Here is a 14,332-nt window from a genome sequence, read left to right as displayed (position 1 = left end):
ATGGTACTCTTCACATTCAAAGCGAGAGATTAAGCGTGAAATAGGCAAGAATATGGCGTGTAGCGACTGTTGAGACGGCGAAAACCCGGAGAATGGCAATTATCGGTTAAGGGAAGAGCGTAAAGCGAGGGACAGTTGAGGGCAAGTTCAACAAATGTGGATTAAACAAACGCAAAAAACCTGCGTCGATACAGATCGACAACTGATAAGACTCGAGAATGAACAAAAGACAAGTAGAAACAAGTTGAAAGACAGCAGTATGGACAGGATGGAAGGGGAGAGAAGAAAGTTGCTGGTGATGCTGTCCAGTCTCACAGTGTCAGTCCAGTTCAGTCAATCTGTTGTTGTGCTAACTTACCTTAGGCACAGTAGGACCAGCTAGCTGTATCAGGTATCCGGGGTTCGGGAGGGTGAAGGGGGATGTATTGAAAATTACTCCGCCGAGATAGCGCAGGTAACCTACCTTATGTCTGGTTGTATTGGCGATAACAGTTAGAAGGGACCGGGCAATATCGCCATGGAAATCAGGCGAAGCACTATAGTTGATACTAGCAAACCACTAGCCAAAGTCTAACGGGCCAGTTGCAGCTGATAGGTATTTTCAAATTTTGTCTAGACAACTTGGACCTGATTTTGTATTCTCTGGCTCCCTTTCTGATATCAAACTGCTTATCCCTTTATTCAATACGCATTTCTAAGTACCTAATACGCGGATGATCAATCCGCTTTGTTGCTTAATATTCATGGAATACTTTAGAAAGCAAGTAGCTACTCCATATCTCGACCGACGATAATCCATCCATGGTCTGGGAAGGGACAGTACCAGACTTTGGGTTTCTCAGGAGGTGGGATAACAGACAGGCCCTTTTTTCTGAGACAAAACCCACGACTTTCAACCATGTCAGGTGGCGTACCAGTACCACAGTGACCGAGCGTATCGAAAAGCCAATCAGAGCCATAAAAACCACTAGGTCCCCGACCTAAATTCTATAATTGGCATCCTCGTCTCACCAGGGCTACGTTGGTTATTCATCCATAAATGGATAGCCCATACATGCAAGTCTTTAGCACTGAAGCACTGTATTATGGTTGAATACTGATGCCGGTGAGGCCACACTTGTCTCAGTAAAACACACCAATCGAGATTGATCAAATTGCCACCTTGAACAAGATTTTCTGCGCACCAAGCCTTGATTCGATCGTTGATCCCTTTCTCTTAACAATCATCTGTCATATGTTAGATGTTGGAAGAGTCATGCAGTGAGATACCTGCATTGGATGTCCCCGCCGGATTGTTATTTTTAAGTCATGCTGCTGTACAGGCTCTGCATGTCTAACCTTTCTTGATTCTCAGGTTCTGTACTTGGACACCAGAAGTGGATTCGAAAACTGGTAGAAACTTGATGAAGGAAAAGTAGCAACTTCCACCACCTTCTATCCAGGTAATCGTAGGTAGTATCCGTATTAACAATGAAGGGAATTTTGGCTGTAAAGAATTCCTTGTATGACGCTTTCCCTGTTTGAGTTTGCCAGATTGAATCGTTGATCCACTCTACTCCGTAATTAGTAAGCTATGTATCTAGCAGGTCTCTTTCTTGTGAAATATTTCGAGCTTCCAAGAAAAATTTCATTTGGCTTCCAAAGTCCTTGGTCTTTCTCAAGTTTTCTGAAACCCCTTGATTCATGGCTATCAACCAGAGGATATTCTACGAGCACTTACTATAAAGCCCATCTTCCTTCACTCCATATATCCTTCAAACAGGAGACTTGGAGTTTAGACACTCTCATAAGTTGAAGTCAACCAAAGTAAGGGGAGCCCCTGAGCCCCTAGTCCCTAGTACCTAATTCTCCTAGCAGTTCTTTCTTCATCAGTGGCGTTGGTGATTGAGCAGGATTTTAATGCTATTGATTAGAAGTGGATAGTTTTCTATTCATTGATACCTTACGTACAGAGTCCCGACAGGCTCACCACTGTACGGTATGTCAATGAGGACCCTCAAAAGTCCCTAACAGTCCCTGCCGGTTCGGCCGTCCCGAGAATCTCCACATCCCCTATTCCGATTAGGTATTATCGATAGTCGACCTGACCATGTCCATGAGATCCTAAAAAGACGCGAATGGTCCTCGGTTGGGGGGAGCATTAATACTAAAAGTAGAACCCGCCTTGTGACACACCCGAGATTTTTTTTAGGCGTAATTTTCGGTCCCTTTCGCATAGTGTAGAAACACCGACTTGTATTTCTCAATTTACCAGCATAAGAATAGAACCCACCAATCCCAAACAGGTAAATCAACAATACAGCACATGTGCCTACCACAGCACCACCTCTTTTTATCTTCGCTGGGCGGTGACCCCAGACAGGACATGGTGGACTGAGAGACATTGCTACTCCGTACAGAGACTCATTGCTGCTTTTTTGCCAAAGTCTCTTTCTCAGCTTGTCATCTCTCTGCTTTTTTGATTTTCTCCATTTCTTCCATCATAATTATAATACACTCCATAATTGAGAGTATTTGTGCCCCTCGCTTCCGAGTCGTTTCGACGCTCTACACACGGTCGCTTCTGCTCAAAACCTCACAGTCAACGACGATCGCTTACACCCACTGTCGTTCTTCCCTTCGTGCAAGTTGATTTCGGTGCTGCTCAACAGGTTGAATTTGCCATCTGCACAAGCAATGTGCTCAGCTACCTGCTGGTACTAGGAGCTTTTTTTTGGACAAGTTTCCAACATTCTTCATCTTCGAATACTTCGCGATCATTATTCTCATTACCAGCCTGACCGTGGGCGAGACGGATCAACCAGGCTTGAGGCTCATTTAAGCTCTGTCGAATCATTTATTTCTTGCTTCATTGATTGAATTCGTTCAGCGAAAAGCCAGAGTCTGTTGATCGTTATTCGTCTTCACATTTCAAGCACCTCCGTCGTCGGGACTCGACACCATCGACATAATGGCTGCGCAGTCACCAGCAGGAGGCGCTCCGTCTCATGCGCAGTCGTCTTTACCGTCATTACCTGCACATTTGCAATCAGACACCCACCTGACAGCCCATTTAGCTAGCCGGTACAGTCTCCCCCTTCTCCCTATCTTTCTGAACAGGAGGGGTTGATACAGTACTAACATCCGTGCCGCATCATTCAGTTTCCACGTCGGATTACCAACTGCCCGACTCTCATCCCAGGCCCTGATCAGTCTAAACACATATACGACATCGACTAAGGGTCCTGATGGCGGCAAAGAGGGCAGTGCAATGGGAGAGGCGGAGGACTTGGCCAAACGTGCCTTTACACGTCTCGGCGCCAGGGGAGAAAATCAGGCCGTTGTTTTCCTGTAAGCGTCTTGCTGATCTTGATAGAGTGATCATATCTGACTCTGCTCATTTAGTGGCGAGAGCGGATCTGGAAAGACGACAATCCGCTCCCACCTGTTGTCCGCATTCCTTTCGTTCTCCTCGACCCCATTGTCGTCAAAGCTATCTTACGCGGCGTTTCTCTTCGACACCCTGACAACCACGAAATCGTTGACCACACAGACAGCCTCAAAAGCGGGACTCTTCTTGGAACTGCAATATGATGGCTCGTCTTCTGTCAACCCAACTCTCATTGGCGGAAAGATCATTGACCACAGACTTGAACGGAGTCGGATCACCTCTGTACCGACCGGAGAGCGAAGTTTCCACGTGCTGTACTATCTTCTAGCTGGAACTAGTCCAGCCGAGAAGGCTCACTTAGGCTTCGACAAAACCGTCCACGTATCGACTTCTTCAGGCGCCATTGGCCATAAGAGGTGGAGGTACCTCGGCCACCCGACTCAACTGAAGGTGGGTGTCAATGATGTGGAGGGTTTCCAGCATTTCAAGACAGCTTTGAGAAAATTGGAATTCCCGCGCAGCGAGATCGCCGAAATTTGTCAGATCCTTGCTACTATTCTCCATATTGGACAGTTGGAGTTTGCCAGTGGGCAAGCCACAACCACTCATGCGGAAGAAAGTGGTGGATATTCACATGAGGGCGGCGAGACAGTCACTATTGTGAAGAACAAAGATGTGCTGTCTATCATCGCTGCATTCCTGGGTCTGTCGGTTGAAGACCTCGAAAATAGCTTCGGCTACCGGACTAAGACCATCCACCGGGAACGAGTAACGGTCATGCTGGATCCCAAAGGGGCCCGACAAAATGCCGATGAGCTTGCACGAACCATATATTCCCTTCTTGTCGCCTACGTGATTGAAGCCGCCAACCAGCGGATCTGCGCAGCGGAGGATAGCGTTGCGAACACGATTTCGATTGTCGACTTCCCTGGTTTTGCCCAGGCCTGCGCCACCGGTTCTACTCTGGATCAACTTCTCAACAATGCAGCGACTGAATTGTTGTACAACTTCTGCCTGCAGTCATTCTTCGATCGAAAGGCAGACGAGTTGGAGCGGGAAGAGGTTTCGGTGCCCGCAACAAGCTACTTTGATAATACTGATGCTGTCCGCGGCTTGTTGAAGCATGGCAATGGGCTACTCAGTATCCTTGACGATCAAACGAGGCGCGGGCGGACCGACAATCAATTACTAGAATCTCTGAGGAGACGTTTTGAGAACAAAAACCCTACTATCATTGTGGAGGGCTCGAAGAGGACCAGCTTGATCTCACAAAATGCTCGTTCCGCTTTCACCGTAAAGCACTTTGCCGGTGAAGTGGATTATTCTGTCAACGGCCTAATTGAGGAGAATGGAGAGTTTATCTCCGGCGACCTTATGAGGCTGATGAAATCCACCAAAAGCGACTTTGTGAGGGAACTCTTCGGACAGGCGGCCTTGCAAACAGTCACCCATCCTAAGGAGAAAACGGCTATCATGCAAGCACAAGTTAGCTCAAAACCCTTGCGTATGCCTAGTATGGCTCGACGAAAGACAAGCCCATCTTCACGGCTGGCCTTCGATGCGGGAGATGCAGATGAGGTTGAGAGTCAAGCAGAGAGCATCGCAAAGGATTCATCTTCCGGCAGACGGAAAAGCGCTATGCTCACTAGTGGCATACAAGGTGCCGCTGGTCAATTTCTTTCCTCGCTGGACATTGTTAATAAATGCCTGAGCTCCACGAACCTGAACCCCTACTTCATTTTCTGCCTGAAGCCGAACGACCGGCGCATTGCAAATCAGTTTGACAGCAAATGCGTACGAGCACAGGTACAGATGTTCGGCATTGCTGAAATTAGTCAACGGCTACGGAACGCGGACTTCAGCGTTTTTCTTCCATTCGCTGAGTTTCTTGGTCTGGCGGAAATTGGCAACATCGTCGTTGGCAGTGATAAAGAGAAAGCGGAAGTCGTCCTTGATGAGAAGCGTTGGCCGGGCAATGAGGCTAGAGTCGGCAGCACTGGTGTGTTCCTGAGCGAGAGATGCTGGGCCGATCTAGCAAAAGTCGGAGAGCGTGTTGTTCCTGTGTATGCTGCTGATATGTCGGATGAAGGAGGTGATGGTTTGCTCCACCCTCGTAGCACTGGCTACGGGGATTCCAAAGTCCGACTTCTCAACCCAGCCGATCAGTCCCCTGGAGCGTTCATCTATGGTGACGAGGCGAAACAGGGTTACTTCGGCAGCCGTGATCTCGATGGACGCTCTGATGCCGGTAATTCTGCCTTCAACTCCGGAGATATGTTTCGAAACCATGAAACGCGGGAGCAGATGCTCGAGAAGGGAAATGAGAAGAAAATGGAAGAAGTCGATGATGCGCCCATCTCGGGTAGTCGCAAGCGTTGGGTAGCGCTCGTTTACCTACTCACATTCTACGTCCCGGACTTCGCGATTAAACTCTTTGGCCGGATGAAGCGCAAAGATGTGCGAATGGCCTGGCGTGAAAAGTTCGCCATCAATCTGATCATTTGGTTCAGTTGTGGGGTCGCCATCTTCTTTATCGTCGCCTTTCCTGGGCTGGTTTGTCCCACGCAACACGTCTACTCTGCAGCGGAATTGTCTTCGCACAATGGCAAGGACGGACATAGTTCATTCATTGCTATTCGCGGCGTCGTTTTCGACTTGGACAAATTCATGCCGGGTCACTATCCAGATATTGTGCCCGAATCGGCGTTGAAAAAGTACGCGGGTGTCGATGCTACCGGTCTCTTTCCGGTGCAAGTGTCTGCACTCTGTCAGGGCAAGTCAGGAAGCGTTGACCCCACGGTTCTATTAGATTACAGACCGACCAATATCTCGGGATCAGCAACTACGATCAGTGGCACAGATACCAACTCCGTATACCATGACTTCCGGCACTTCACCAACGACTCCCGTCCCGACTGGTTCTATGAACAAATGGTGATGCTCAAAGCAAATTACCTCAAAGGTTACGTTGGCTATACGCCAAAGTATCTGAACACGCTCGGTAAAAAGTCACAGTCTATTGGCAGCATCAATGGCAAGGTTTATGATTTGACCCACTACATCGCTGGTGGTCGGCTGACGAAAGCACCTCCCGGCGAGACGGTCCCTCCGGATGTTGACACCGATTTCATGGACAACAGTGTTGTGTCGCTCTTCCAATCGCTTCCTGGCCAAGATTTGTCAAAACACTGGGAGAATTTGAGGATCGACTCGGCGCTGCGTCAGCGGATGCAACTTTGTTTGGATAACCTCTTCTTCGTCGGTCATGTGGACACGCGTAACTCAGCTCAGTGCGAGTTTGCTCGGTACTTCATCCTGGCCATATCAATTCTAATTTGCTCGATTATCGTCTTCAAGTTCCTTGCCGCTCTACAATTCGGTAGGAAGAACGTGCCCGAGAATTTGGATAAGTTCATCATCTGCCAGGTCCCCGCCTACACGGAAGACGAGGAATCTCTTCGCCGTGCCATTGATTCAATGGCACGCATGCGGTACGACGACAAGCGCAAGCTTCTTGTCGTTATCTGTGACGGTATGATTATTGGTCAGGGTAACGATCGTCCCACGCCCAGGATTGTCCTCGATATCTTAGGGGTTCCGGAGTCAGTGGACCCTGAACCCCTCAGCTTTGAGAGTTTGGGAGAAGGTCAGAAACAGCACAACATGGGCAAAGTCTACTCGGGTCTGTACGAAGTCCAAGGTCACATTGTCCCTTTCCTTGTGATTGTCAAGGTCGGAAAGCCCTCAGAGGTTTCGCGCCCCGGTAATCGAGGCAAACGTGACTCCCAGATGGTCCTGATGAGATTCCTGAACCGTGTCCACTATAACCATCCCATGAGCCCTATGGAACTTGAGATGCACCACCAGATCCGCAACGTCATTGGCGTCAACCCCACGTTCTACGAGTTTATCTTGCAGGTCGATGCCGATACAGTCGTCGCTCCTGATTCAGCAACACGGATGGTGGCTACGTTCTTGAATGATACTCGTCTTATTGGTGTCTGTGGTGAAACTGCCCTGACCAATGCTAAAACTTCTGCGGTGACTATGATTCAAGTTTATGAGTACTACATATCTCACAACCTCACGAAAGCTTTCGAGAGTCTATTCGGGTCCGTCACGTGTTTGCCTGGATGTTTCACGATGTATCGGATTCGCTCTGCAGAGACAGCCAAGCCATTGTTCGTCAGCAAGGAGGTCGTCGACGCTTACGCTGAGATTCGTGTTGATACACTCCACATGAAGAATCTGCTTCATCTGGGTGAGGATCGGTACCTGACCACACTTCTCCTCAAGCACCACTCTAAGTACAAGACCAAGTACATCTCGAGTGCCAAGGCCTGGACCATTGCTCCTGAAAGTTGGACAGTCTTCCTTTCACAACGTCGTCGGTGGATCAACTCCACTGTCCATAACCTTATCGAGCTGATTCCAATGCAACAGCTTTGTGGATTCTGTTGCTTCAGTATGAGATTCGTCGTTTTCGTTGATTTGCTCAGTACTGTGATTCAACCTGTCACTCTTGCCTACATCATCTACCTCATCTACTGGCTGGCCAAGGACACATCGACGATCCCCTACACTTCATTAATTCTACTTGCCGCCATATACGGCTTACAGGCTCTTATCTTCATTATTCGTCGGAAGTGGGAAATGGTTGGATGGATGATCGTGTACCTCCTTGCGCTACCTGTCTTCTCCCTCGCCTTGCCCCTCTACTCTTTCTGGCACATGGACGACTTTAGCTGGGGTAACACACGTATCATCACAGGAGAGAAAGGCCGCAAGGTGGTTATCTCTGACGAAGGAAAGTTCGATCCCGCCTCGATCCCGAAGAAGAAGTGGGAAGAGTATCAGACAGAGTTGTGGGAGGCCCAGACTTCACGAGATGACCGATCTGAAGTTTCCGGTATCTCTTACGGCACCAAGTCTTACCATCCCGCTCAGTCTGAGTATGGGTTCCCAGGCTCGCGGCCCATGTCACAGCTGGACCTACCTCGCTTCGGATCCCGGATGTCTTTGGCGCCATCAGAAATGATGAGCCGACACGCGGACATGGAAATGGAGAATCTGTCCCACTTGCCAAGCGACGATGCCATTCTCGCTGAGATCCGCGAAATTTTGCGGACAGCCGATTTGATGTCCGTGACGAAGAAGAGCATCAAATTGGAACTGGAGAGACGCTTCGGCGTCAATCTGGACCTCAAGCGTCCTTATATCAACTCAGGTAAGGGCTATACTTTTCCAATCCCCCTGTTGCATGCGGTATGCTAACTTTTCCAATCTATAGCCACCGAGGCAATTCTTGCTGGCGCCCTATGATCTTCGCATCGCCTCATCCACTAAGGATGGACAGTTGACAGAGAAAGCGATGGAGCACTTTCGATTCCGATATTGTATAAAGATTCTTCATTTATCTAATACACGTTTCTTCTTTGAGCGATGTTGTGGAAGAGATCTGCTACATACCTTGGGATTCACGGACCGCCAAAGCCATCTTCATGATTAGTGTGATGATCTTGTTCATCTGAGCCCATTTCCGATCAAACTTACTCATCTGCTACATTTTCATGACAACAAACTGAGCTTGATCTTGTCTATTTTCGGTTTGCATTCGCCTTTTCACCTTAGATGTATACCGAGCTGGTGTTGTACATTTACCTGTTTCGCCTCATGTCTTATCTCTCGAGCATCGGCACATTTTACTGTTGAGCGTCAGTTTTGGGTTTCATTTACATTAGGTAATAAATATATTTACTTGGGACGTCTTTGTGTATATGTGGACGCCTTGAAATATACGAGTTATAACCATGAAGCAGTGGACAGATAGGGGTATGATCATTGCAACGATATGCGAAAGTGACGCGAAGCTGTTCTCGAAGTCAAACTCTATAATTATGACTTTGAAAAGAATGCGCTGAGATAGTCGGGCAAAGTAGGATCTGAAAAGGGGTATCTGGCGAGTCATCAACTAGTTGTGGAAGTGGCATTTAACACTATTATACCAAGAAAGTCCAAAACGCAGTTGAGATACTTAAATGGGAGAAACGCTTATAGAGACTTTGCAGAAGATGATGTCCGCATCCACAGACAAGGATCCTTCAGTGCAGAGTCTTGAAAGGTGAAAGGCTTTAATAAGAAGGCGCCAGAGAAGTCTCGATCGGCTGGTCAAACGCTTTGGGATCACCATGTTCCATGCCCAGTATCTGCCAGGCGGCGCCCATCATACCATGGCCCAGGCCCTTGGGGAAATCGCCAAAGACGGAGTTCCGCGACGCATGTTTCTGAGCACGTTCGCGAGAGATTCTCTCCTTCTTCGCGGCGGCTAATCTATCCTGCTCCCGCTCGTGGCGGACGATGTCGTCTTTCCATTCTGCCCAGCGCTCGTAGTTCTCACGCTGTTGTAGCACCTGGTAGCGGAGCTTGACTTTTGATGGGCGCCAGCCGACGCGATTGCCATTGTTCTGGGACATGGTAGACTTGAGGTCGCAGATGTTGGATTCTTTCGTCAGCTTGAGCAGATGAGCGAAGACGTCCCTGCTTTCGGTCGCGGTCTGCTGGACCTTGTCATGCAGAGCACTTGACGGTGGTTTGGTAAGCGGCAAGTCGAGCCATGAGTGCATATCCGCCGCCCGTTGCACCGAGTACGGGTCGAGCATGTTCGAGCGTCGGTTTTCTTCGCGAAGGAAGCGGACAGCCGCTTGTAGACTGGCGACTTCTGCGCGGAGAGCCTCGTTCTCGCGCAAGGCGGCCAAGGAGAGACTGTTATCGATGACAACCCCGTCAGTCGTGGTTCCGACTCCTGTTGTACCGGAGAGACGTTTGACTCGCTCAAGACGATTCTTGAGTTCCTCTCGCTCCGCTTCCAAGGCTTGCAGGTCCTTGCGTTGTGTTTCAATAACCCCTTCGAGGTCCGCTTGCTTCGCCTGCATCTCCTCGATCTTGTTTTCAAGGTCCTTGACCATGGATGCTCTCTTGGTGGCCTCACGCATTCTGGATTCTACCAATTCTACTCGAAGAGCTTGCTCCTCAATTGTTTTGTCCTTGACGCCCAGGGCTGTCGACGCTTCATGGATCTCATTCTTGAGCCGGCGTATTTCCTCATCCGCGTCTGGTGAGTTTGTCTTATTCGACTTGAGCTCTGCAGCTCTTGCAATCCATGGGGCAGGACGCCTCTCAAACTCTGTGGTGATGGATAGATCGGACGAGACCGCGTCCAGCTCCTCGAGGAGGCCACTCAGTGTACGTAATCGATTATGGAGTAGGGACATGGTGTCATTGCTTTCGGATCCTTCCGACGGTAGACAATAAGCTGTGGAGGTTTCTGACATCGTCTTCGATGCCTCTTCAATAGTCAAGGGTTCGGTCCGAGTCTCATCGCTAATGAGAATCGCCAAGTTCTCCCCAAGCTGACGTGCCAAAGCAGAAAGCTCCTTGGCAGCTTCTTCGGCGCTCTTGAAGGGGCCGGCAACATCTTGTGATAGAGACAGTGATCGCGATCTAAGGTCTTCGAGCGCACGATAAACCTTGCCTAGGGCAACTTTCAATCCCCGAGCTTGGGACACAAACCCATCCGCTTTCGTGAAGAGCAAAGAGCACTCCTCATCACCTTCCTCCGGAACCGTAATTTTTGCCTGCAGCAATGTCTTCAACCGTGCCATGCAAGTTGCAGCATGATCAATATATGACTGCGTCGCTGATGAGCGCATGCAGAGTTCATCCGCAAATGCCTCGAGGGACGTAGGAAGAAGGGTCTCTGCGAGATGCGAAAGCAGAGCGATGGATCTCTGAAGCTCTACAGCGCACTTTCTGAGGTTCAGTTCATTTTTCTTTAAACCTTCCATCCAGAAATTCAACGTGCGCTCCACTGGCTCCATCTCGAACAATGCCCCTTTGATGCTCTCGAAATTTTCCGTAGAGCAGCTAGAGATATAATTAACAAACCGGTCGCTGAGAGACGAAATGTACAGAAGTTTTTCAAGCACGTCGTAGGCCACGAATATGTCATCGAGAGCTGTCGCTATCGAGGCTTGTTCAGTGATGTTTTCACGTATGGTGTGGTTCATCAGAGAAGCCTTGAAGCTGACCCGCTTGAAGCGCAAAAGGGCGAGAACTGAGTCACGCTCTCCTTCAAAATAGTCGGGCAAATAGAGTTTGAGAATGGATAGATGCTGTATAGCTTCCTCTGCGTTCATACGGTTTAGTTCGATATCGATTGTCTTTGTCTGCGTCTTGGCCATCGACGCCTGGAGTTTCATATTCAAGTCCATCATGGCTCGCGACCGCGTCGTAAGATCGTTCGCCTCGGCTTCTGAAATCTGCTGAGATGCTCGCATATCCTCCAGATCCCCTTGTAAAGTAGAGACGAGCTCCCGAAAGCGGACCAGAGTGTATTCTAGATCTTCGATGACTTCATCTTGCTGAGAAATCTTTCGGCATTGTTCGTTGAACAGGCTTTCTCGATAATCAATCTCTTCCTGCAGTTGCTTTTCTGTTTCGATGTGGTTGTATTCAAGCTCATCGTTGATTTCTTTTAAAGCCTCCAAGTCTTCGATAGCAGCTTTGAGCTCGTTGATCTCTTCCTGGTATCGCATGTTCTTGTCCGCCAGCTCTTCTATCATCTCTTCAGCCCCGAGTGCTGTCTCCAACTGCTGTTTGAGATCTTCAACATTGTTCTCAGATACAAGCAGCTTCTCTTTCGTTGCTTCGTACTGGGATTTAATCGCAGCATAATCTTCCAAATCCTGCTGGAGTTCCTTGATCTGATCTCGTAGCTCCGATTCCTGCTGCTGGGTCATGTCCCGGAGACGAATCAAAGCTTCGCGGAGGCGCTCGTTTGTCTTTTCCATTTGGAGCCATCCATGGCTGGATTTCTCTTCGGGAGTCATGACCTGGCCCAGCTCCTCGTTCTCTTCCTTTAGGACATCCAGCTCCAGTTCAAGCTCCTCAACCCTCGTCCTTAACACGGCACACTCGTGCTTGAACGCATCAGCTGTCTCTTCGGCCATTTCACGGTCCAATGCTGCCATTTCCAGAATCGATTCATGCTCCGCTTGGAGACGCTCAACCTCCTCAAGCTTGGCCTCTGTGTCTTTCAGTTTCTTGCGCAATTCTCCAATCTCAAGCTGTTGCGGCTGATACTTTGCTTGCAGCTTCTGGATAATGGCTTCGAACTTATCCCTCTCTGACTGTAGTTTCTCTAGGGTTTTAAGCTTTTCTCGGTCCTCCGCTCGTTTCTTCTCCATGACCTTGAGCTTTGTCTTCATCTCATCAAGCTCCCTCGCGACTGCGGCAGAATTGTTTTGTGCTTGCCGTTGCGAGGAAGACGTGAGGCTAGGGCGGCCGCCGGCCGGACGCGCTGAGCTCGGTGCCTTTTCAGATGCCTTGCGGATAGGAGCCTCGTTTCCGTCCATGTCAGGCTCGGCATCTCTGGGATCTATCTCAGGCTCCTCCGAATAGGCACTGGTGTGGCTTTCTGTTTCCTCCGATGACTTGTTGGGAGCGGTTGGGCGCAGTGCAGGCCGCTTCAACTGCCCTGCAGATGTTGTCGGTCCACTTTGAAGACTTGGTCTGGCCGCCTTGCTGGCTGGTCCTGATATAGACGATCGAGATTGGCGAGCGGCGGCAGAGGGAGGCGGAGGAGGGCCCATCGACGTCTTTGGTCCGGACGGAGGGCGGGCTTTTACTGCGGACGGCCGCGAGGGGCCACTGATGGACGAACGAGTGGAGGAAACAGGGACGGCGGGGGTCGATGGAGACTTGACCGGCGATTTTAACGGTGACTGAACCTGCGACATGTTAGCAGTCACCAGACGATTGGCACGCATGGACCAATTTACCCTAGACGTCCGCTGAGATGCGGACCGCGAAGTTGGCGACGGGCTCGCAGCACTGACGCTATGTCTTTTGACATTGTTCGCAGGCAAGGCGCCGGGTCTTTTCATGGCAATCCCACCTGTTGTAGAACCAGTCTGAGCTCGTCCTCTGTTCGCCGGAGCACTGGCGACGCCCCTGGGAGGTTGCTTCGTCTCCCGCACAGGCTGTTCAACGATAGCGTCAACAGCAGACGGTCGTATAAACATTCCATAGCCTGGTTCACAGTCAAAATATCGTTCTCCTTGAACGGCGCCATCGTTTTTTCCTGTAGGTTCATCCAGCTCAATACCGACCCAATCGCCGGCAGCAAAATGCGTAGTCCCAATAAACCGGACGGTGGCCTGCCGACCGTCGGTCAGAGTGACAACATGGCCAATAAATAATTCAGACATGGCACAACATTCGGAGTGAGGGCTCTGGCTCAATCAATGGCCAATAGAACTCCGATTGCAGGCCTAGATTAAGGGCCGAGGAGATGCGGTTGTTGATGTGTTTGTTGCTCCCTGAGCCTCAGGACGCGACGCCGCGTGATTGGTTGGATGTGGGGCCTGAGGCACCAGTCCCTGACCAATTTAGCCAGAGCGTCTAAACCATAAAGCGCAAGTGGCCGGAGCGTCCACAGTCCAATTTCCTTAGTGCTTCGACTACAGAGCAGTTCCTAGGTAGACTAGGCAGACTACATAGTCGCCGCGAATCATCCGTAGGCGCATTCGGGCAATCTACCCGAAAGAAGTTACTGCTCAGTTCCCTACCACAAAACTAATGTCAACAGAATCGTTGGCTGCTAGTTGGGAACACCTCCTGCGCCGCATCTTGGTCTGGCAGCTCTCTCCAAAGGACAGAAAGCACAACTTCTTGCAGGCCGTTCGATTGTGGAAATGGACCGTCCGCTATGAAAGCGCATCAATGGTTTAGTGACTTTCGTCCATGACACACCCTGTCACTGGCAGGCTCTGAATGACTCGCTTTGGAGTCATTCCTCTCGAACCGTCGAACCCCTGTGGGACGCTATCAAAATGCGCTCTAAGCGATGCTTAGCTGCTGGTCCAGGACCATGTAGGCAATTTCGCAAAATCCAGACTTAGC

The 14,332-nt window shown here is 49.8% G+C and overlaps 2 protein-coding genes across 2 annotated transcripts; one reads left to right on the top strand and one right to left on the bottom strand.

Moving 5' to 3' along the window:
- Positions 1–2,950: 2,950 nt before the first annotated feature.
- chsE (chitin synthase class Va) lies at positions 2,951–8,692 on the top strand (the record flags this gene model as incomplete). Its single annotated transcript, XM_033556318.1, has 4 exons — positions 2,951–3,063; positions 3,142–3,330; positions 3,385–8,597; positions 8,661–8,692. The coding sequence occupies 4 exons, from the start codon at positions 2,951–2,953 to the stop codon at positions 8,690–8,692; spliced, it is 5,547 nt and encodes a 1,848-aa protein (XP_033412209.1).
- Positions 8,693–9,501: 809 nt separating this feature from the next.
- On the bottom strand, positions 9,502–13,638 carry ALT_3750 (dynactin, 150 kDa isoform; the record flags this gene model as incomplete). The annotated part of the gene is made up of 2 exons (XM_033556319.2): positions 9,502–13,158; positions 13,210–13,638. 2 exons carry the CDS (start codon positions 13,636–13,638, stop codon positions 9,502–9,504), a joined length of 4,086 nt encoding a protein of 1,361 aa, XP_033412210.2.
- Between the last annotated feature and the right edge of the window lie 694 nt (positions 13,639–14,332).

The sequence above is a fragment of the Aspergillus lentulus genome (assembly GCF_001445615.1).
Source record: "Aspergillus lentulus DNA, contig: Alt08, strain: IFM 54703, whole genome shotgun sequence".
In the NCBI taxonomy this organism is placed as follows: Eukaryota; Fungi; Ascomycota; class Eurotiomycetes; order Eurotiales; family Aspergillaceae; genus Aspergillus; species Aspergillus lentulus.
Note: the sequence above shows the minus strand (reverse complement) of the source record. Positions and strands in the feature narration are given on the sequence as shown.